Here is a 24,196-nt window from a genome sequence, read left to right on the forward strand (position 1 = left end):
GTGCATTCCAGTGGGATTTCCTCCTTTTCCTCTCATTGTCCAGCAACTCCACCAGAGATAAATGAGCTGGGTTATGACAATATGTTTCAGCTCAAATTCACAGGTCTTTAATGTCAAGCTCTTCTTAATTTCTTATAACGCAGGAAGTACATTTTATAATGAATGGTAATGTCTCATAACATAGGAAACACATCTTCTAATGAATTCTGTGTTGTAGAATACAGAGAAACTTTAGAACTGTTGCCATTAGGATTAAATAGACAAATTAGGATTAAAAAGGCAAAGGCAAGACCCAAATCCCAAGCCATTGTTCTCATGGTTTGCTTAATTTTTTTAATTTTTTTTTCTTGGCTCAGTGAATTTGAGGTTGCTTTATTTTTTCACTCCTCTAGAATCTGAAGCTGAGAGCAATATAATTTCCCTTTAAATTCTTGTCACACATCACTGAGAAGTATTCTGTAACCCTCTTTTACCAGAAGGCAAAGTGGAGCATTCACTGGTGTATCTTCAGTATTCAAACCAAACCAAATGGCACAGTACACACCGCACCACCCACTTCAGCCTTTGGTTCTGTACTCAGATTGTTGAAATAGGTTTTAAGTTTTTTGCTTTGGTTTGGGTTCTCCTCCAGCAAGAAGTGAATTGAATTATGCTCAGCTAAAAATCCATTAGATTTTAAAAAATCTAAAGAGATCACATTTTTTATAGGACCTATCACCCTAAGCTACATGGGGATAATCAATAATGTTGCTTTTCTTCTGGTAAAATGCTTCAGCCATTAGAACTTATCTCCAAAGGGAGTTTTCCATGGACAACACTCTCTCTTCAATATGATAGCAAATGAATATCCACCCATCTCCTAAACCAAAAGGTCCATGCACAGTAAAGCCTCTACTCATCTCCCATGCCATAGTGATGGAGGGGCTTTTCTGCCTCACTGTTTTCCTCAACATTAAGATGGGAATAAAAACAAAGTCTCTGAACTGAATTACTGAATTCAGTGTCACATTTTTGAATTGTTTTTTTCTCATCCCATGTTCAGGTTGTTTTTTAATTCTTCAGTTGGGTCATATAAACACTTTTCATGAAATTACTTTGAGGTCATGAATTAGAGATTATGATTTTCTTGCCATATCAAGAATAAGCAACACCTGAATTATAGAACCCAGAGATGGCAGATCCAACAGCACTCTGACCACATGCACCTTTTTTTATTTATGCAAAGGTTTATTTTCAAATCTGCTCCAATCTAAACATTCCCTGTAATGTGGCAGATGCAGAAGTCAGTGTTTCCTTGGAGATCAATAAAATTCACATTTCTTTAAGATACAGCTTTTTTTATTTTTTTTTTTTTTTTGCCAATAACAGCATAACTAATTGTGAGTGGTTTATTTTTAAAAACTGCAGATTGTAATGCATTCAAGAGGTGGCATCTTCCAGTCATTATGGTGATCATGGTAACCACTCTCATTTTCAGCTTCTGAGAGGAATGCCTGGCTCCCTCAAGCAAGTCCCCTTGGGAGAAAATGAGACAGTGCTTGCATAAAATCATATGCACAGCACAGAGAGAAAGCCATGCTGTTGTTAGGCAGCATATGCTGCACAAAAATAATCTGTACTAAGTAAAACCATCCATGTCTGCAAAGCTGTTTAATGAAAGATGTAATAATGAAAGATGTAAAAAAGAAATGGATGCCTTTTCTGCAGCAATCAGAAATAAAGAAACAAGCCTTTTCTTCCTAAAAAAAAATAATCTCAAAACAACATACTCACCTTAAACACAGATATATATACTGCAATGTTTATTTTCTTTTATCAGATGTCTTCATTTCACCTTTATTGATCAATATGTAGTTTTAAATGAAAATACAAGCTATATTTAAAACAATTTCTTACATTAACATGTTATGTTTTTATTAAATGAAATTCTTACCTTAATAATTTTATTCCAGATGGGCTGCATAATATACACAGATAAAGGATTTGTATCCACAGCACTGTACTGTGAGGAAAAAGCAAGCATGTTAAACAAAGCACTGGACAATGGCTATTTTTCTAGGACTACCTATCCTTCAGCATCTAAGAGCACTCAGTGAGACTGGTGTAAATTTATTTTATTTTGATTAAAAGAATAGGTTTTACTTAATTTAAAAACACTGGTCTGTTTTACAATTACCTTGTTAGCAAATCTATGTATTAACACAAAGGTTTAGGCTTGTGAAATGGCAAACTCTGTCACAGCTCTGCAGTCACATTTTACTTTTAAATTCTTATTAATTTTATATAAATTAATTTCTTATAAATTAATTTTACAACCTTATAAGATTCTGCATTTCTACATATTTTGGATGTAACACTTGCATTTGCACTACCAGTAATGCATATGAACTGAGCACCAGTTCATTGCTAGTATGTAGGATAGATAGTAAATATGGAACGTGTTTGTAGGTGGAATATTATCTCGCAGAGATACACAGCTTTGTCATAGTAACACAGTTGCATTCACACTATGCTAATTCATGTGAGGCAATGTTATCATAAAAATGAGCTCTAAAATAGCACAGTTCATTACCACAATAAAATTTCTCTATTGGACAGACTTCTAAATACACGTGTTTTATAAATTCCAGAAAGTACATATCTATATCTTTTGTAAACAAAATACTTCAGAAATCTATGGCCACCCTGAATTGCTGTTGTCTCCTTTTTCCTCAGAGGACTGTATCAAGTTTTATCCTGCCTTGAGACTGCAGAACACAGAATAATCTGAGGAAGAACAATTTTAATTGACAATACCACCCAAAACCATGCATTTGAGCCCTGGCAGGTAGGCATTGGAAGAAGTTATCCATCATTGGAGTGGTATACATAATTATTTCAGAAATTCTTGGACTTTGAATGTGCATGTATGGCTTTGCATTGCTAGGATGATGCACATGAGTCACAAAGATTCAGATATATCTATATAAAGCACTGTCCAAACATTGTGGAAAAATGGGAGTACGATAGGGATGTGTTAGACCACAGTTTGATAAAGCTGCTTACTTGCAGAAGAGCTGATAACAGAGAGTCTCTTTTCACATAATTTCAGCTAATTGTTAATTGTCTCTCCATAAATGTAGTTAATTTATTGACCTCTCTTAGCCAAGTACTCCAAGCTCTCCAAGGAGGAGGAGACTGCACTCTGGAAGTACCTGTTCCAAGTCATTATCAAAGCAACTTAGGTGCTTGTCTTAAACTCAGGTACCTACATATGAAATGCTTGGGGACTCTTCCATACATTTCCTTTTTCTATCTGAATACAAAGCCTATGTTTTAATTACCTTCTGGACAAAACAAGGCATTCACATAGTAATTTTGTGTGTTCAAGTTGAAATCACTAATCATAAACATAGCATTAATAAACTTATTATAACACAGCTATACACTGTAAATACATACTGACAAGTCAAAAAAATCACCTAGCAGTAACTGATCAGACCAGACTGCCTAAATTTCCAAAGGGAATAAAATTTTCAGTTAAATGAGGTGTACATCACTGATTCTAATTTTTCTAAAAATGCTGTACGTGTTCACTTTGATGTGTCATTTTTCTCTGCTGCTGCCACCCATATCACTTAATACATGATGCAATTTTATCATGAACAGAGTTTTCACCAGAATATATATTAGAATTCTTAAATACATTACCTCAGAAAAAAAAATAATTTGCAGGTAAAACAAGTTTTCATCATTTTGTATGTATTTGCAGGTGCAGATGCTGTATTTATCTTTCAAACACTGATTATTACAACTGTTTGAACTTTTGATAGTTCAGCTTCCATGTGAATTACCTGTGGGCTTTGCTTAGGTTTATGCCAAAATTAACAATAATACCAACCCATACAGTACCTATGCCAACAGACCAGTCAGCTAGTACTTAATTCACATGAAAACCATGGAAAACCTCTGAGAATGAACAAAATTCAAAGTATCAATTAGCACTTTCAAGGTTCCAGGTAATCAGGAGACTGCTCAAAGTTTTACTGTGGCTACTGCCCATTTCCTTAGCCCAGCTGGTATTCAAAGACCGTGTGAGATACAGGACAATTTGCAGACCAGCAAATTCAATTAATTCAGCAACACCTGGATACGAATGTGCAAAGGTCAAAATAAGTGAGTTTTACCCTTGCTTCTACTTTGGCATTCTCTTTCTCCCCTCACCCCCAAGTCAAACTCATGAATAAAATCAGAAAATGTTAGTTAAACAACAACAGTAAAACAAGGCTTTCTATCCAAACTACTCACTGGCTCTGTTCAGAACTATTGCTTTCTCTTAGAAGAAAAAAAAAAAAGAAAAGAAAAGAAAATCAGTCTCATTCCTTTGAAACTGTGTTCTTATGTAAAAAATATAAGAGACTATATAGATATTATATAATTTTTGTATTTTCTTTAATGGAAAATGTTAGAGATTAGGTAGCTTTCCAACATATCTCTACATAACAGACACAAACAAGAGACACAGTCAGCTTTTTGTTTGTCTCACAGTTTCAAAAGTCAAGCACCAAAAATCAGAACAGACCTAATCATAAATAAAATAAAATAAAAAAAAAGTAGAATTACAGTTCGCTTTTGTTCACCATGAAGACACACCACACTTCATCCTGTTAATTCCTGTGTCTGTGGCTGAACTGTTGGTCCTCTGGGTGGGGAAGGAACATTCAGCAGATGTGCAGAAGAATGGAAATTTGCTCTTCCCTCCACAATAATTTGTTTTAGCCAGACCAAAGGAAACACCCATGGAAAAATAGTTTTCAGTTGTGGCAAAAAATAAAACTTGACAAATAAAGTCTGCTATACAGTTTAATACTCTGCTTTGTTCTGCTCCCAAGAAGCTACTGACCTCAAGGCCATGAAATCCTCAGGAGTTTAATGCTCATGGCTGCTCAGAAAAGCAAAGTACTGAATAACATGCTCACATTGTGACCAATGAACATGAATGCAATAGTCCATTGAACCTGATGCAAAAAAAAGCATTTGCCATTTGTTATTGTGCAACTCTGTCATTTTCAGGGCACTTACACTAAAAGACAAAAGTGGAGAGGATAAGCCTGTTGGAGGTTTTTAAGTGCAAGGCTCATACAAGTACCAAGCATTTCCCTGCAAACACTTTCTGCCCTGGAAAAGGGATTGATTGTCCATATACAAAGAAGAAGGGCTTGGAATGATCAGAAAGCTTCTCTCAATTATTTTTGTATTAAGTTGTAACAATTGGGAGGGAAAGGCAGTAGTGAGTGAATAGGGAAAATGGCATTGACTTCATATTGCTCCCAAATTTAAAAGTGCTTCTTCTGGTTTTATTTAATAGCTGATATCTCCTTGAAAGCCCCATGCTTTCTCTCTCAGTGTTAATGGCTTCTAGCAGAGCTAGAAATGAGAATACAGATACCAGACAAGCACACATATACAAGGTGACTCAGGCAGCACATGAGATGTACTTTTACTTTGTGTTCCTGCATCTTAATTTCCATCCAGGGGATCCAGCACAGCATCAAGTTTGTGCCGGTCACCTGTGTTAAAGGGGAACAGAAATAAGATTAAGGAGGAGGGGGGAAAAAAAGGGATAAACAATTAAGAAAAGTAACAGACAAACAGGAGAAAGAAAAATGAGCAAAAGCAAAGTTTTGGCTATACAGAAGAAAGACAACTGTTCTGCAGTGACAGAGCAGAACCAAATACCGAGGGGCAAAAGCACTCCCAGTGATCAAGGTCTGCTCTGATAAATACAAGACAAATGGTATCTTCTGGCTCACATTCACACAGCTTAGAAGTACCTCCCATTATTGCACACTGGTTACATCAGAACCTCAAAGCATCTTCTGGAGGAGTGTTGGGCCTCATCATCTGGCCCTACACACCCAAAACATCATTAGCATTCAGTAAATTTAAGTTCAAAGTATCTGAAACAATCTGGAGACTACACTGTAACCCAGCAATATGACACTTCCAGAGCATGAAAGTGAGCCCTGTCTGCTCATGTTCATGGTCAGAAGCCCAAATGCCCATGTTGGAAGAGTGTTGAAGGATGGTGAAACCAAAAAAAATTATGTGCACTGCCTCCAGAAGAGACTATTTCTAAACCAAAAGCCTAGCTATTGCCTTGGAGAGACTTCAGAGAAAACAAACAAAACCCAAACAGGGAGTGAGCTAACCATTAATGAGAGCAGGCACTGGATCTTCACAGGACTCCCTAGACCTCTCCAGCTTTGCTCTGTGGAGGCATCGCAAGAATAAAATTTTGGAATGACTACAATTAAGAGAAAAATATAAAGTATGTCTACACAAACTTCAGAGTCAGGAAAGAAAGCAAGCTGCATGAAATGTAGTTGCATAACTACATTATATAGTTATTTCCACTTCAGCTGCTCTTTATACTAACAGACTATTCCTTTCCTGTACTTATATGATCTTGTCCCAGGCAGCACCGTATTGTGCCATTCAGTCATTTACATTCACAACACCTGTGTTTTGTAAATGACAGACAAAGGGGTGGGAGGTGACAATGGACTCTCTTTTGCACAAGGTTAGAGTTTTTTTGTGGTTTTGAAAGCTGCAGGATGACCCTCCCAGTCCAGGGCATGAACCAGTCTCTATTTAAGAGTGCTCAGTGGGAAATCACCCTTCTGGGCAATGTCTCACACAACATGAACTTGGCTTCTGTGAAACATTACTCTTCAGGAACCACACAAAAATAAAGAAAATACTGAAATACTGGCACATCTGGTAACAATTTTCCATCAATCTTTCTAATTCCTAGAATACATTAAATATGTGGAGTTTAATTCTACTTTATATATGTTTTTACAGGTTTGTAGTTATTATGGGACAGAATCTTGGATTTTAACAAAAGCTTCAGAGAGGGAAGAAAGAGAAGCATGCTATAAACAACAGAGCTCCACAACACTGTGGATGCCAAATATGTTCAGCAGTTTAAGTGCTGATGTATTCTAAAACACAGTCCCGTTATTTCTAATAATATATTTGCTTTACTTTATATCATCGGTTAGTTAATTATTCATAAATAATGGCTTAGGTTTTCTATCTCCCACTGCTTAACTAATTTGGTGTACCTGCATTTCCTCCCACATATATATATATATATATATATATGTGGGAGGTATATATGTGTAGGTATATATATATATATATACACATATATACATATACATATACATATATATATATATATACACACCTACACATACATACATACATATATATATATACACACGTATATAATTTTTTTTATTTTTTTTTTTAAATAGGTCACCAGTACTTAATTACAGGAGTTATAAGCCTGTACTAGGGCTGGATGCAGCTGTGAAGGAAGAGGCTGCCCAATTTGGGTTCCTGAGCTCCTCTCTGGTCTCTCACTTTGCCCCCTTCAGTTCCATTAGCCTGTGCACACTATAGCTAGAAAATATAGTTATATTTCATCCCACCTGATACTATTCCTAGTAAATACTAGAATGTCATGGTTTGTGCAATTCAACAATTCTGGTTGGTATTACAAAGTCATCAGAAAGTTGTGTCCTGGGGATGTTGTGTTGCAAAGGTATATTTATTGTTCACCTCCACATTTTCAGGAATTCTGAGACACACATTGAGTCACACGCTGTGCACGTCCTTTCCCTTAATGCAGTATGCATGGACCCACGACCATGAGATCATGGGCACACAGAGCTGTGGGTCAGGACAGGTTACTCTCAGGGACTCATGCCTGCCAGCAGCACATCCCCTTGCTTGCAGAGCAGCGTCATGGCCTTAAGATCGCAGAACCATGGGTCTGGATCACAGGATCATCCAGGTCAGAAGGGACCTCAGCAGGTCTCCTCCTTCTCAACATAGGCTCAGCCAGGAGCTCAAAAAACCAACTGCTTTATCCAGACCAGGGAGAGGTGGACAGTCAATGAGACTGGAAGTCAGCAACCAGTTTTCAACTAATAGTAGTTATATTAAGGCTGCTGCCTAATTTCTCTTCTGAAAGAAAGGCTCTGTTTAGTGGACATGTTCAAGCACTTAACAAAGTCAAAATAATGAAAAACAACATAGAAATGTAGTTAAATATTGAGCAAGGGGTGTTGCCCTGAAAATTAAGCTGTCTGATAATGTTTTCATAGTTTTAGTTACTTTCCCATGAAAGTTCTGTAAATATAAGTTGTTTATCACACTCCTTCTAAGAAACGTCTTTTGATGAATGTTTCACATGACCAGTGTACTTGGGAAGGTGGTAACTTAATTATCCAATCCCTGGTCATGGTCGAGAATCTATAAATACTGGACTCAGAGAATAAAAGTGCCTTTTTCTGTTCTGACACTGAGAGGTGTTCGTGTGAATCATTTTGTGTCCTCTAGCGACACAAGGGGTAATAGAAGACAGCTGCATGTGTGCTACTGTAAAGGGACAAGATAGAGGCTGGCCTAGATTGGTAAAAATACAAATCCTGCTAAAACCAAAACCTGCACAGTCTCAAGGAACTGCACAACTGATCTTTAACTCGCTATTCAAAGAAGCTCTAACATAGCAAGAAAGTTGATTTCTGTGGGGGTTTTTTTGTGCAGACTGCTCTTCCACGCTTGGTAAAAGGAAACAGCAGCAAGATTTTGTGCTACACCTATTTCTGCCCATGTACAAACATATATGTGCCAGCAGCCCCTTAAAGATCAAACAGTAAACTAAGTACCCATCCAGCTAGAGCTCTGCCAGAGTGTGTACCTAAATACCTGGGGAACCCAAAGTGGGGAAACCACTCCAGGCCCAAAAGGGAAGACAGATTAAAAGCATGTTGTAGTTTCCATAATAGACACTAAACAGTGGTTCTGTAGCACATACACCGAACCTTTGTGTTATCTAATATCCTGATGCACAGGAGGGGATACTTCATAGAAAGATTCCTCCCTCTATTAAACAACCCTTAGAATAAGGGTTTCCTTAGATTTATAATGAAAATCCACATTCAAACCACAGATACATCTTCGCAATTAGTCTTTTCTTAAAACACAGATGAATAAACAAAAATACGTATATATACATGCATATTCCACACATAAAAATCCAAAAGGCATTTCAGAATGCTAACATCTCTTTATAAAGCAATAAAATTAAACTCTGCAGCTGGTATTTACACTTTTATGAGATTCAACAAGGCATACAGCTCTTTATACTGAGCGTATTTGTCCCAAAAGTGATCTAATGAACCTTTGTAAATTCATGGGTGTAATATTGCACTCAAAACCATGTACAATTTCCCACCATTAGGAAAAAAGTCCTGTGTTATGTAATATCAAATGCAGCATCTCTGTGGTGTGATTTCACTAAGTTGTTGTTTCATTAGATATAATACGTAGAAGGAAGGTAATGATTACAGGACTCATGAAATGCTACATTATGTCAGCTACAATTACAACAGGATGAGGAAAAAGATGAGTGCATGAAGGTTGTTTTTTGGAATGACATATTCAGTTGGCCCTTGGCCCTTAGACACATGAGACACATGAATGCAGTGACAGATAATGTAAGAGTAATTAATTATTTGGTTTATTTTGCATACTATTCAACAACATTTAGTTACAACCCCAGTCTTCCATCAAGGTAACATGAAGAAGACTTCAAGATTTTATCTGTAGAACAGTGGGCTGTTGACTCATGGTTTTATTGAAGCCAGACAATGTTAGTTTTCACTGCCTCAAATATTCAAGGAGTTTATTAAACCCCAGTGGCTTGAAAAATCTAACTACAGCAGACACAACTGATACCTGCTTTCATATAATATTTGGAATTAAATATTAGCGAAAAAAAGTAAAAATATTACGCAGACAAGCACTATATAGTAAGCATGTAAAGAAAGTACTCAACAGATATAAAATTGTCTATGTGCAATGAGCATTATTGCATAAGCATTAATAACTGTCTCCTAAGAAGCTGCAGATAAGCAAATTGAAGTCTCCTGTCCTAAATTTTCGAAATCATGTAAACTCCTTGTGTTACCAGAGTAGAAAGCAAAACTACTGTTCAATTAAGGTGAGTAGAACCAATGATTTTCTAAATCTCAGTTACACTTGTAGCCTTGGAAAAGCATAGACTTCACAGAAATCCAATCTTGTATCTGGGTGAATCCTGAATTTACAGACACTAATTCACTAGATTATACTCAACACACTTTGCTCTTCAGGTATCAGTCAGTATAAGAGAAAGAGTCAGACCTTGAAACATGATCATTATACTTCTGATCTTGTTTCTCTAACCCTCCAAAATGAGGGCTGATATGTAATTTGAGAGATCTTCTAGTCCAGCGTGTTCACCTAATGCAGGATCACGTTCAGGATACATTAAGGATGCAGATCAAGTTTCCATGAGGTAATGACCCCATTGCTTGCAAGAAACAACCATGTCAGCACACTAAAAGAAAATGCATTACCCAAAATTTTCCTAAAAAGGTGTCAGCAACTGATTATTAATACTCAACACTAGATTGTTGATCTTGCCTCAAAGAAATCAAGCCATTTCTTAAGACTGATAAAATGATTGCCCAATCCCCTTTAGTACCTGTTCCAGCAGGTCTTATCAACACACGACTGACATAGCAGACGCCTTAAATTTCTCTTTGTGCAGCCGAAACTCAGGTATGAAACTCAGGTATTGTCTTTCTTTAAAAGGGCACTCTTGAAGACCAAACGGTTGCTAGGCTCTTACCCCCACTTTATTCGGACTGTTTCACACAGCACATCTTTTCTAAGCCTCTTGGTATTCATAATGTCATTCTGAGGACTGTAAACTGTGGGCCAAAGCAGGCAGGACACATTATTTCAGCTGATACCTGATCAGTACATCAGCTACATGAGTAAACGTAGCCCTTTGACATATTTAAGACACTTCTAGCTTAAGAACTTTTTTTCTCTTTATTAAAATATCCACAATTCTGTTGACACTTTGATCCCCTGTTATCTTTCCTGCAGTCCGTTGTCTCTTACTTTATGTTCTAAAAGTTGATTTTTTTTTTTCCCCCTAAGCGCTGTACCCTGTTTACTGAATTTCTTCATATTTATTTCTGGATATTATATCCCTTGTCCCAGCATATTTTAAATCATAAAACTAGTCTTAATAATCTTTAGTATAGTGAAAATTTTACAATAATCTCCCTTCTGTTAATTAAAGTATTGAACAGCAATGGAGTTGGGACAGAAAGACAGCTGTGTCAGTAGATTCACACTTCATAGAACCTCCTATTTTGACAGAAAACTTTAAATGTTTCCATTCTCTTTAAAGATGCTTCCATTCTCTCTGAAAAATTATTTTAAAGTCTTTAAAATGTTTTCACCTTACAATGATTTCATCTTAGTCACCTCTATCTATTTTACTTATGAGAACATGGGACAGTAGCAGACCCCACACTGAAATTAAACCACTTACACCTAATTTGCTCTCCCTTCTTCACCATACTCCTTATCCACACAGAGTTACCTGCTAAAAAAAAGACGTAGAGGATAGAAACAGAGTGGACAAAACAAGATAAAAATGTGGAACCTTAGATGTTAGTTTTTAATGTTATGTCTGATTTTTTTAAACCATCTTTTCTGAGGCCTATTGTTTGAATCAAGCCTCTATAGCTTGTTCTTAGGTCTCTTTTATTCTGAAACACAATAAAGTATCAAAGTTTTCTGGCCTGAAAAGCTACTGTGCACAGGTACTGTAAAAAAAGGTGACTCAAGGCAATTATGCAAGGGGAATCCCAACAATGAAGTGATGAGGCAATGGCAACACAAGCCCACCACTGACATTACTGCATTCTGGTGAGAAGGATAAAAATAAAGAACTAAATTCTGCTTTTATCTGTTCTCATGGCCTGGTTGTTGCAGAACAGCTTGTTTCCAACAGAAACCCAAGCAGGCAGGAAAAAAGGTAGCTGTGTAATTCCATGTGTGCTCCTCTAGATTTACAAAATGCTGATAAAACAAAAATAGGAATGACATGATCCAAGCCCTACAATTCCAGTTGGTTGTAGCTTTTTGGCTGTGTTGCTTCATGACCTAGAGAATAGCACACAAATCAAGGCTAAGAATCTTCTGTGAGACAGTTGCAGCAAATCACCTGAGCATGCCACTGTCTTGAAATCAGTATCTGCCCCACAGGCAAGAAGATGGCAGAAATATCACAGCAGCAATACTCAGGGTTATGTCTGAACTGTCTCATTGCCACATCTCTACCTGTTCTTGGCGTGCTTTTAAGCAGAAAAAGGAAAACTGAATCTCTAAAACCTGATTAACAGGCAGAATGAATGGGAATAGACTTGTAAAGTGAAATACAGCTAGCCCTGAGGAGCCAGTGCTCGTGCTACAAGGATTTTAGAAGGCATCACACTAAACTGGTTCCATTGTAATACTATGGACTGAATGTAGTGGGTGTACTTGTGTATTTGTTATCTGGTTTAGGTTCATCTTAAGGGAACACATTTTTGTGCTCTGAGGTCACTCTGTGATGTAAGCCAAAGCTTGGTAATTGGGGAAAACTTGTTTCAAAAGCCTAATATACATAGACCTAACATGCTAAAGGGTGCTGTAGTCTTTGCATTCATTGGAGGTCTGCCATTCCCTTAGCAAAGAACTGTGCTGGTTTTGTTGCCAAGGCCCTCCTCCAACTGCAAACAGGAGACAGACAGTGCCTGAGACATACAATTGAAGCATTCATGGCAGAGAAATGAATTCAGCTGTGTGAAAATTTTGAAAATTGAACAGCATTTTTTTTTCAGGCCATATTTACCTTTACAAAAGGAGTTGATTACACAAATTATTTTTTTAAGCTGCATTGCGTTCAGCAGATAAATTGTGCAAAGTATGGAGTATGTTAAGCCACTGATACTTCTGTGAGTACAATGCTGCAGTGTGATGCACAACAGAGATGTGGATGCCACTAAATCTAAAGTCTTCTATGCATGCTTCAAGTCTGGAAGCAATACATTGTTTTAGCTCAATATTGAATGCATGCTCACAGTCCTTTCAGAGATTATTTAGTTCTTCACAGGGCCAAGGCACATACCCCTCTACACTACCCCAGAACTGGGTTCACCAGGAAACACAGTGCAGAAATAGTCAGAAGGTTATAAGAGGTCACCTTTGTGTGCTGGGCACGGTGATCAGAGCTTTGTACCTGTTGAGAAGGCAGCAAAGGAAGCAGCAATCTCCTCCAAGGGGCTGGGAAGCTGGAGGAGCAGGATGTAGTAAGGCCCTAGGCTGAAGGGGAGGAGATGGCAGCCAGAGGGCAACAGGAGGTTGAAGAGCATGTGCCATGCCTGGGAGGTGGTGAGAGCAAAGCTGTGGTTGTGGCAGCCCTAGGTATGGGAAGGTGAGGGACAAGAGATTGTGGTAGTGATTACTGTTTTCTTGCTGCATCCCTGTTGTATTTTTGGAGTACTTTAAACCACTGTGAGCAGCACTTAGGAATAGGGAGATCTGCCACTGCCAGGCCCTCCTGCAACCTGGAACACCAGGAAAATGGTACAGATACCTGACCAGCTCAGCAGCACAAACCTCATGTAGCTGAACTTCTCTGTGTGAAATCCATGCCATTTGGATTTATTTACTTCCAATAGATCCCAGTGCCAAGTCACCTCTGATAACAGAAAACCATAAGATTTCATCTTTCTAAAGCCTTCGCTTACTAGGATTTTTTTCAGACCACAGTAGAACAGATAGTTCCTAAGTATTTGCAATGGCTGATTCTTATAGTTAAGAAAATTACCCTACATAGTTTCTTTGCAATGCTCTTGAGAAACCAGTATATTCAAATGAAATTATTTGATACATGATTCTGCCTCTTGGTAATCATCTGCCCTGGAAATCATAAGTGTGGCACAACGATTACAGGTTTTTAAGAGAACGTTGTTTTGATTATTCCCCATCTGCACTTGTTTGAAGCTATTTTCATTCAAGTGATAAGAAATATCACTTGTAATGTGATACAAGTGTTCCCTGTATTTGTACTATGAACTCAAATAATTCAGGAAAGTCACTTAAATAACAATGTCTGTTTATGCTAAAAATAGCTTTTTATTTTTCCTCCTCCTGATCTCAGCCAAGGCTGCAGCTTCACCATTCAAGCACACCATTCAAGCACAGACCTGTGCAACTCACGCCCTGTGGCCAGAAGCAGCTGGCAGAATGTTTTATCCCACTCACACTGGAGTCACACAAACAGGTTGGTACATTTTAACGAGCTGCTCTGCAAAACAAGTTCCTAGGAAGCAGCCTGGAGAATGCTCTCGAAGCCACAGTTCCTCCACCTTCATTCCTGCTGAGGTGAGCAGGCAGAGCTGCTGGCCCAGGGAAGGGAAGGGCTTGATAGGAACCAGGAAAAGCTGAACACCCTGGTTGGAGCCCAGCCTGGGCAGGCACATGGTAAGAGCAAGAAGGCAAGAATCTTGGGGAGGATGGTGTAAGGGCTGCTTTGGGAAACTGAACATAAAATAAAGGGCTGGGTGTTGTGCTGGTAGAAGCTGGCATGCGCCCCCTGCTTTTCACGGGGAATGGGGTGAAGGTGTGTGAACAGGGTGGCATAGCCCGTTTCAGACACCTACACCTCAATTGGAGCAAACATGGATGATCCCCCGTACTGCATCCCCTGTAACTCCTAAGTTCATGACAGAACACAGATAAATTCAAATATCTAATGATTCACCCATTCATTGGGATTCTGCATGCCGGTTATTTGAAAATATGAGGTTTAGTTCAAATTAAAGTAAGTTTTTCTTCACACATCCCCCCCCAGCTTTATTATTTATTTCTGAATGCCAAAACATTCCTCCTTCCGAAGGCTTTGCAGACAGCCAGAGAAGCAACATCAATGTGTGCTTTCTTACAGGAACACCGGATGCCTCCAAAACCACGCTGCTCTAAAACGGGCAAAGCTTTTACAGACGTTGTAGACTCACTCAAAACCCAGTTCACTGTCTCCACCGAGACCTGCCGCGCCGCGAACACCCAGTTCCTGCCCAGGGCACGCACTCCATCACAGCCGGGCCGGGTGCGGCGGGCACAGGTGGAGGTGCGGGACATCCCCCTGCGGACACAGGTGGAGCCCTGCGGACCCTCCGGAGCCGGCGGGATGGCCCGGCCGGCCGGGGCCGAACGCACAGCGAGGCTGGGCTGGGATCCATCCTCTCAGAGGGGAGCGCTCCGGAGCCCAGAGACGCGGCCCGGGTAGGACCGTCCAGCCGCCCGCCCTCCCGGCCCCGGGGCTGCCCTTTACCTTGTAGTGTCGGAAGCCGTGCAGCTGCCGGCCGCTCACATACCGCCACCGCCACATCGCCGCCCTGCGCCGCGCCGGCACCGAGGCACGGAGGGATGGCAGCGATGGGAGGACGGACGGATGAGGGAGGCGGCGGGGCCGGGGGCGGGCGGAGGGCGGCTCCCCGGCCGCGCCCCGCGGGCTGGACCTGCCCCCGGCTCCGGGCATCCGCGCCGGGGATGCCGGTGGGGCTGGGTCCCCCCCCGGCGGCTCCCGGGGGAGCAAGCGGCTCCAGGCGGCTCCGGGACGCTCCGGTGCCCGCCTGCCAACAGCGTGGGTTACACTCCCGTAATGACCTCACGGTCCCAAGGCACGTCGCAGAATCACCTCCGAAATGTTTTTCTGGCTACGGGTCTATTAAAGATGCCGTATTTACAGCGCAGGGGAAGACGCGCCCGTGAAGTCGCTATACGAAACAATGCTGAGTAACAAATGCAAAAACACGCCAAGTAACACTACACAAACAATGTTAAGTAACGTGTTTGAGAAACAGGTGATACTGAGGATTAAGATTTATATTCGCATTCCATCAATAATCTGAGCCTTGCACTTCTTTATTGCACCTGCACCGGAGCCTGCCACACCACATCAGCCAGCAGTAAACTCTGCACCTCCGATTTCTAGGGAAGTGAGGCACTGATACAAGCAAAAAAACCCCCCAAAAACCCCAAACAAACAAACAAACCAACAAAACCCTGGAAAACATCAGGAATAATATTTCAGCTGTAAACGTATTTAAGCATATGGCCTGACACTTTGTGTTACCTTTGCTGTACACTACTGGCAGAGAGAGTTGAAATCATACACATCAGGGTCTGAGATTTTATGGACCAAATGGAATCTATCCAGAAAGCAAATCAATTAAAATCCATTACTTGCACCCCATGAGGCATCTTATGTGCTTTGAGAGTCAGTGTTATTTTACAAACTGTGCAGGTTTTATAGGAATTATATACAAGTTATGATCGTTAAGTGCAAACTGTATAGAATGGTTCTTGTTTTGTATTATTAATTACACATTAATCAATTGAGATGTGCTTACACCTGCATTCTGCTTCCAGCAGCAGCAGCTGAATGCCTGCTATTGAAAATACCCAGAACTTTAATACTTAGCTTCAGGTTACTGAAGTTAAAAGCTCGATAACAGTTAAGAAAGCTAAAGTGTTTGGAACTTGTATTTTTCATGAGCCAACTCTAATTTTAATTAGCATTCCTACCCTGAATTTTTATTTGGGATCCCCTTCATTGCTATTATCATGTTTTTAAATTGTGTTATGCTATTGGATTAATTTACAAGGGTACATAAGAAAAGATTCACCATCTGTTCTGTACTCACTGCAGGTTTTTAGTGCAAGTAAGTTACTAAAACAGGTCAAAGCATTTTAGAACTATCACTTTCACTTCTTTACTAACCCTAGAAGCCTCAAACATGAAAGCAGAAATTTGTCTGAACAACTATTAGGAGTATGATGGACAGCAGTAGAAAAGATGCTTGCTTTTCTGAAAGGTAGAAGGTAGGCAAAAAAAGGTAGTTTTTCTCTTTGCAGGCTTCTAGATTCATGTCAGAAATATACAGATACAGAAGATAGATATAGCGGACAGAGAATACAAGTTTTATTTCCTATTGTCTCAAAACTATTTTGGTGACAAATTAAACACAAAAAAAACCCCAATGCACCAAATCTCAAAATACTCCACTAAACAGGGAATGTCAAAGACTGCCTACATGTAAAAATGCAATTACTTGAACTCGTACTTCAGCATGTTCTGTGTCTGCTAATGAGCACATCAAAGGAGGCAGCGTAAGTTATACTAAAGAGCAGGAAACACAATGGTGAATAAGCATGGAATACCACAGAGCAGGCTGTGACACAAGTAACATCGGGTTTGAGAATACTGCGGAAATTATGCTGATGTGTTAGCTGTTGATCTAAGGAACTTCCTTGATTTAGGCATCATGGTTAAAATGAATGATTGGCCTTTAGGACCACACACACAGACTAACCAAGGTGCAATCTGAGCTCAAGACATTTGCTTTACTGCTACACCTGATGTTCTCACTGTCTCCATGCATACCCATGTATATGTTTAGAGCATATTCTGTGGTTACATTTTTCAGTCTGAGGTGATTCAGAGCTCTTTTCTGGACAATTGTTTGAGCTGTGATCCCAGCTGTTTCTCCTACATGCAGAACTGTGGGAAGAGCAGTGAAAGCAGCCTTAACGCTGTAGCACATTCACTTGATTATTTTCCAGAAGAGTAGTAAGTTGTAGCCTGAGTAAGGAGAAGCTCTAACTGGCACGTGAGAATTATTACCTGATGCCATTGCAGGAGCTTGAATGTGGATGAGCATTAAGACAAAAGGCCAGATCAGAGCACAGTTAACTTCCACTATAGAAAAAGCTCAAGTCTTTTCACAGCTGTGAACATTTGCAACAGGTCAGACTTCATTAAGAGAATGATCCGAATGTGGCTTTCTGCAGCCTGTGGGGAATAGTTCTAGGCCAGATATGAATTCAGTGAAATCAGCAAGGGAATTCCCAGGTCTTCAGTTCTGTTTGTTAATTACACATAGTTCTGAGAAGAAAAGAATTATTTATTATTTTGTAAGAGTGGGCCTATTGTATCACTAGTACATGCAAGAAAAAGTTAAAAATATAGCTGTTCTACAGATTCAAATGGTATTTTTTTAAAAACAGAAACCAAATATGAAGACAAATTATATTCTTGATCCAAATAGATGAAGGCTCAGGATTTATATAAATACAAAGTAAATAATAAATAAACAACCGAATAAATCCTTGGGTTTCATTCTTCTCTCTCTAAGTTATAATAATAAATTAAAAATGATGGAACTTCTTGGATAGGAAAGACTGCCTAGTATGGCAACTTTGACTTTTAATAATTTATTGTGTCTTGTTTATTCCCCACCTTGCAAGCTGTGTGCTCTAATAGCCTTTATCTAGAAGGCATCTAATAGCATATTTCTGTCTACTTCAAGAAGAAGAAAAAAAAAAAAAAAGCAGAGAGAAATCACGTAGAGACCAAATCCAAAATGACCAGCTGCCAAAGTAGTAGAAGAAAGGACTAATGTATTACCCTACCCACTTTTTAACATACTGGTTTTCCTTTGGGCAAGGCATTTTTCAGGAGTAGTGTTTGTAAAGTCTTCAACACAAGGGTATTGTACATGATTAGGCTAAAGCCTAAAATGAGGAATACTAGAGCTAAAAGAGGAAATTCAATATCCTGAGGTACTAAAATTTATAAAGTGTCATTAGAGGACATGGAATGATTCACACAAACACGTCTCCATGGTGTGATAGAAAAAAGAGGGTTTTATTTTTCTGACTCCAGTATTTATAGATTCTTGACAATAACCAGCAACTGGATAATTAAGTTACCGCTTTCCCAATCACACTGGTCATGTGAAACGTCCATCAAAAGATGTTTCTTAGAAGGAATGAATAAACACCTATGTTTATAGTTACTTTCCTGGGAAAGTGTTTAAAACTATGAAAAACAAAAACAGAAGGTTTATCTTTCAGGGTGACAATAAAGTGCAGCGTTATTGGCCCCTCAGTACTTTTAAAATCTTGTTGAATTAAATTAAGAGGAAAAACTTTCATGGGAGTAAACTGGTGTAATGATTGAAGTTTAAAATATGTCACTTTTTTCCAGCTCTGAATATGTGCTTGCATTTTTTCTCACCAGCTAGAGCCAAAAGAGAGTACTTTTATGATAGATGTTCAGTTTCAGCTTGGAAAATATTATTTTATTTGTACTTACCTCATTAAACTACAGAGGCATCTCACAAAATGTAGGCAAATATGTTTCCCAAATGTAACTGTCTGTCAGAAAGTTATGTATTCATATTTCTTTTATAGCACTGACACAGAGAAATAACAGGAGAAGACAAAAATGTCAGCCACTGCAAGATGCTATGGGGAGCACTTGGAGATGGAATGAGCTGGCTTAGGCTCAGTGTGCAGCCACTTGGTGCCAGCTGGCAGCCAGGGCACTCCAGAGGCTGGAGCCCCTTGTGTCTCTATGACCTGGGGGCAACTGCTGCTAAAGAGATGCTTCCTTGGTATGCTGATTCATTTAAAACTTTTTCTTGCTTTTGATTCTCAAATGATCAGCTATTAATTTTTAATTTGCGTGAATTTTGTTCGAGCTTGACTCCTTGATTTACTGCAATCTGGCATCCCCTGAGGGGTTTTGTGGGTCTTTTTTTTCCCATTTCTTCCACAGTTTAGAGCGTGCCTCAGCATAGTGATGCACTGTACTGTGAAACAGTACAATTTAATTTAAAGTGGAACTGACATTGCAGCTTGAGGATTAAAAATATTTAAGTGTTTCATGTTGTTTCTTAAACAAAACCTTAGAAAGCCTGGAATGATCAAACTGCAACACAGTCTGCAGAAGAAAGTGTTATTTTGGATCTAGGCTGTGATCCATCTGGTATCTAGCCTAGGCCTTTGGATCACCTCTTCCCCGACAAACTCATAAAAACCTATCTGACCCTGAAAGACAGACTCTAAAATATTTGATGAGTTTTTCCTCACATACTTCATCCCAGCTCAGTGTCTAGGATACTTGTGACTTTTAAAACTTTTCTGAAGAAATGACTCAAACCAAAAACCTTTCTCTTTGAATTTGACATTGTCTGTACCAGACTTTGCACACTGGAAAGCTTTTAAAGCTCTGACTTAATGCTCCATAAGAGGAAATGAATCCATAAACCCATATTAGAATGAAGGATGGGCACATTCAATCAATACAAATGAGTGCTCCAAACTTCAGTAATTTATCCTTATCTTTAACTCATCTATAAAATACATTTTATTTCTTTGAAAGAGTGCTTTCTACACACAGATTAAGGAACACTGATGCAATCAACAGCACCACCAACAAATACATGCCCTTTTTTCTGGATTTCACTACAGAAATCAATTTTTATTGCTAACAGAAATTTTATAGTTTTCATAGAATTTTCACACAACAAAAATACAAAAAGTACACAATTTCTTAATGTTCCCTGAGCAACAGTAGATTTGATCTTGAGTGCAAATACAGTCAGTATATCAGATAAAACAGTGGACTCAAGCTATTATTTAAGCCTGTGAAAGCACAGATATGCTTGTATATATAGTTGAAAAACCAGTTCTTAAAAAAATAACCAATTGTGTCTATTATTACTTCCAAAATATAATGCACAGAAATTTTTAACAGACTCGCAGAATAATGTAGTGGAATTTGAAATTTAAGCTTTTGTCAAGAAGATTGGCTTTTATTATTCTTTCTTCACATTATTTCTAATAATGAAACGGAGACATTATTTTTTTTTTAAGTTGCAGCTCTGTTTTTAGAGTGGTTTTCTCACATGCTTCCTCTACTTCCATGCCATTTCAGTACTTGTTTGTGAAGAACATGAAAACAAATAAAAGGAATCTATAGACTGGGTCACCTTCTCAGGATTCTAAAGAAGTAAGTTCCTCCCAGGCATGAGCACCGTGGAATCCTTGGAAGAAGTTTATGTACAGAGAAAAATACACTCACTAAAGCAGACCAGACTTCTGTGGTCCATTTCTCTGTGGTTTAGCTCGAACATAAGATTATTTAGCGAAGCAGTGCAATAACACACTTTTTCAAAGAAAACCACCTTGAGGATATATAATAGAATTAATTTGTCAGTCTGGTAATTTCAGAAGAAATAGTGCAAATTTTTTGGAAGGAAGAGAACCTAGTGCTTACAATTCTATTTTGAACATAAAAATCAAAGGCAGCACGGGGTTTGGATAATGACGTTTCTGGATCTTCTGTTTGCAAAATCCACTTTAATTAGTGGCAGTTTTATGAAGAGAATGCCAGACAGGTATTTGCCATAGGGTGCTTTGGAAAAAATACAAACTGAACTATAGACGGATATATGTAATTAGGGTTCAACAATAAAAATGCAGTCATGCAGTACCTTCTATCAAAATGTAAGTACTTTATAAATTCTAATTCAGCTGCAAGTTACAGCTAGCTTATTTTATAAAAATTATAATTATGTGTGTTTAACAGCTGCACTAACAGCCAAGGTGACTTTGTAAAGAACATACAATAAGCAATATAAAAATAACCTATCTGTCCCTTTTCTGTTAGTGTTTCCACTTGCACCAGTAAAGCATTTGCAAAGGTGATCTTTTTTCCTTCTGTTAGCTGCAGTTTGTCATTTTATGGAAGAGAACACCCATGCAAAGCAGTTTAAGTTCCAAGTCTACATCTTGGCACTGACATTACCCTTTTTTGCCAGGAAATGTATCGTTACTTTTTCTTTAGGAAGTTAAAGAAATCGTATTTTAATGGTGTAACAGCAAACGTATTTTTCATCAAGTGCCTTGTGCTTAGACATTACTAGCTTAGGTATCTAAGTTTTTATCGCTTTTATCTAAGCCAGTGTTTCCATCCCTCTGCTTCCTTTCCTTGTGGCGTTAAACATTTATTTGAGATTTACATCAGAGTGACCCTGGCTATCATGAAGGATGCACAGGCGAAACCCAGGTTGAAAAAACTTCTCAGAGGACAGAACTGAAACATCGCTCTCCACACCATCCCCTCAAAAATCAGCTCTGCCAACTCAGCCGCTGCCCTGGGCAGAGAACAGACGGCCCAGCTCTCGGCACCCCCGGCTCCTCCTGGGGGCTCGGGCCAGCTCGGCTCTGAGGGCAGGAGGGACGCGGTGCCGGCACTGGCGTTTCCCGCCGGGAAATCCCAGCCGGCTCCCACAGCGCGGATCGGCTCCCGCGCCTCCCCGGGAACCCCGCCCTGCCCTTACGTCATACGCGCTCCACCCAATCAGGAGCCGCGGCTCCGGCGGCGCCAAAGCTGCAAAGGGCGGGCGCGGGCCGGGGGTTCCCTGGACCCCGCCCCCGGTACTCCCCGGCCACGTGACCGGGGACGCGGCGCCGCGCCGGGGGCGATGCCCGGCGGGAAGGTACCGGCGGCGGCGGGACGGGAGGAGAAGGGGCTCGGCGGGGCCGGGGAATGCCGCCCTGGCCGCCCCGTAGGGCCGAGCCAAGCCAAGCCGTGGTGCTCCCCGCGCTCTTCCCGGCGGCCTTGCCATGCGCCCCGGCCGCCGGCCAGCCGCGCCTCCCGGCCCCGCTGCGAGGGGCACGGGGGTGGGTGGTGCGGTGGCGGCAGAGCAGCAGCAGCAGCAGCAGCCGCCGCGCTGTGCCCTCGCTGCCCTTTCATATCCGGCTCCAAGGCGGTACTTGTGTTGCGGACTCGCCACGCTGGAACGCGGGGCGGGAACACGGGCCCTTCCCCGCGTTCCTGGTGTGCGCGGTTGCGCAACACTGACAGGGAAATCCAGCGTGGCACCGCCGCACCGAGGGGAGCGGAGCTCGGCCTTGTTACAGGGCAGGCGGGGAAAAAGTGCAGGGAGAGTAGAACTTGAGAGGAAAAGAGAATTGTGGGACCTGGCCGGCACTGATAGTGTTTTGAGCGGCTTCCTTCCCTGTGTGGGAGCGGAGGGAGGAGAAGCGCCCCGTGCTGTTTTTCGGTCCCTCTCCTTTGGTAATTTGCTTGGTGCATTGGATGTTCCCCGCAGAGGGGGAGTTAGGATGTGCTGGCTCTGATTAGCCGTGCTTAGGCTAATATTGAGGTACTGCTGAAAGAGGGACTGTAAATGTTGGTATATAGAGCTGACAAATAGAGTTGACAAATGACAGATCTGGTTCCTGAAGAATTTTGTCTGTATTGGTGTGCATGTTCAACCACTTTTTAAATATAAACACATTTAAAATAAATTTTAATGGAAGAAAATGTCTACAGCAAGCTTCAAAATAATCTACTGTACTTCACATAAATTAACCTGAAATATTGACACTATACGTGTTTTCTTTTCAAGTGTTTTAAGTTCTTGGCTAGTGGAAAAATGCACACTTAACTGAAACAAGATTTCACCAACTCTTGTTGCAATGAGATAATAGTAACTCCTTTTGCTGGCCAAGATAATGTTCTTTGTTACTTTATGAATGAAAATTTATACTGGTCAAGGGAAAATAGAGCAGTCCTCCTCACTTCCTAGCTGATAATTAAACTGACTAAAAACCCATGCCAACCTGAGATACAACAAAAATGTGTGATACTGTTACTGTATCCTAAACATTTTGGATAACTTAATTTTGTGTAAGCCTTTCTAAAATACTTCTGCTTTAACTGCTTTCACAGATTGTGGATTTCTCTCTAACTAGTTGGCATTTGTTGTTAATACAAAGTACACTTCAACAGTATTCTTATTCCATAAAAGTTTATTTCAGTGTAAGCATATTATAATTTATACCCTTGCTTAAAAAAGGATGTGTAGGTTAAAAAATCCTGACATTCAAATGGTAATCTTATGTACGTCAGTGTAAGTCATTGAAAATAGTCTTTCATTTAGTGTAGTAAAAATCATGAGCACAAAGAAAGGTTTTAAAAGAGTGTTTTAAAAATGTTGGTCTCACACGAATAGCAATGGGAATCTTATTTTAAGATTTTAATTTTGTTTAATATTTCTTTCCCATGAGAGTAGAAGGAGGTATGGAATGGCAGGTTATCACTGCTATCATTGACTGTGATCCTACAGTATAAATTTTTTTTATGAATGATTACAACTTGATGAGAACCTTTCTAGGGCCCACACGTGTTGTTGTGAATCATCTTTGGAAAATAAACATACTGTTTTTATAGGAGTAAAAAAATAATCTTTGCTGGGAAGAAGCCACACGCCATGACTTTAAGTCTGCAACCTTTATTTGAGTCCTCACTTGACAGTTTAAAATGCAAGGATGTTTTCATATTAAATTAGAACTTTTTAGCTAGGCACTAAAATGAGTAGTTACACTT

At 39.8% G+C, this 24,196-nt stretch overlaps 2 protein-coding genes across 6 annotated transcripts in view; one reads left to right on the plus strand and one right to left on the minus strand.

The window, feature by feature from the left end:
• The window catches only part of LOC107200186 (ethanolaminephosphotransferase 1-like), a 56,380-nt gene extending 41,000 nt beyond the window's left edge, over positions 1-15,380 (minus strand). The window contains exons 1-2 of the mRNA XM_015618295.3: positions 15,281-15,380; positions 1,934-2,002 (exon numbers count right to left, since the gene is read on the minus strand). Of these exons, the coding sequence (XP_015473781.1) occupies positions 1,934-2,002; positions 15,281-15,337 (126 nt within the window). The 5' untranslated portion in view covers positions 15,338-15,380. The remainder of the gene's footprint in view (positions 1-1,933; positions 2,003-15,280) is intronic.
• A 6,818-nt stretch (positions 15,381-22,198) lies between these two features.
• Positions 22,199-24,196, plus strand: part of SPIDR (scaffold protein involved in DNA repair) — a 194,718-nt gene continuing 192,720 nt past the window's right edge. For all 5 annotated transcript variants that reach the window (XR_004496079.1, XR_004496080.1, XM_015618459.2 and 2 more), the window contains exon 1: positions 22,199-22,301. Coding sequence is in view for 3 of the 5 variants with exons in the window: in XM_015618459.2 (XP_015473945.1) it covers positions 22,287-22,301 (15 nt within the window). In the remaining 2 variants the exon portion in view is untranslated. The remainder of the gene's footprint in view (positions 22,302-24,196) is intronic.

This window comes from Parus major, chromosome 2, assembly GCF_001522545.3.
Source record: "Parus major isolate Abel chromosome 2, Parus_major1.1, whole genome shotgun sequence".
Classification (NCBI taxonomy): Eukaryota; Metazoa; Chordata; class Aves; order Passeriformes; family Paridae; genus Parus; species Parus major.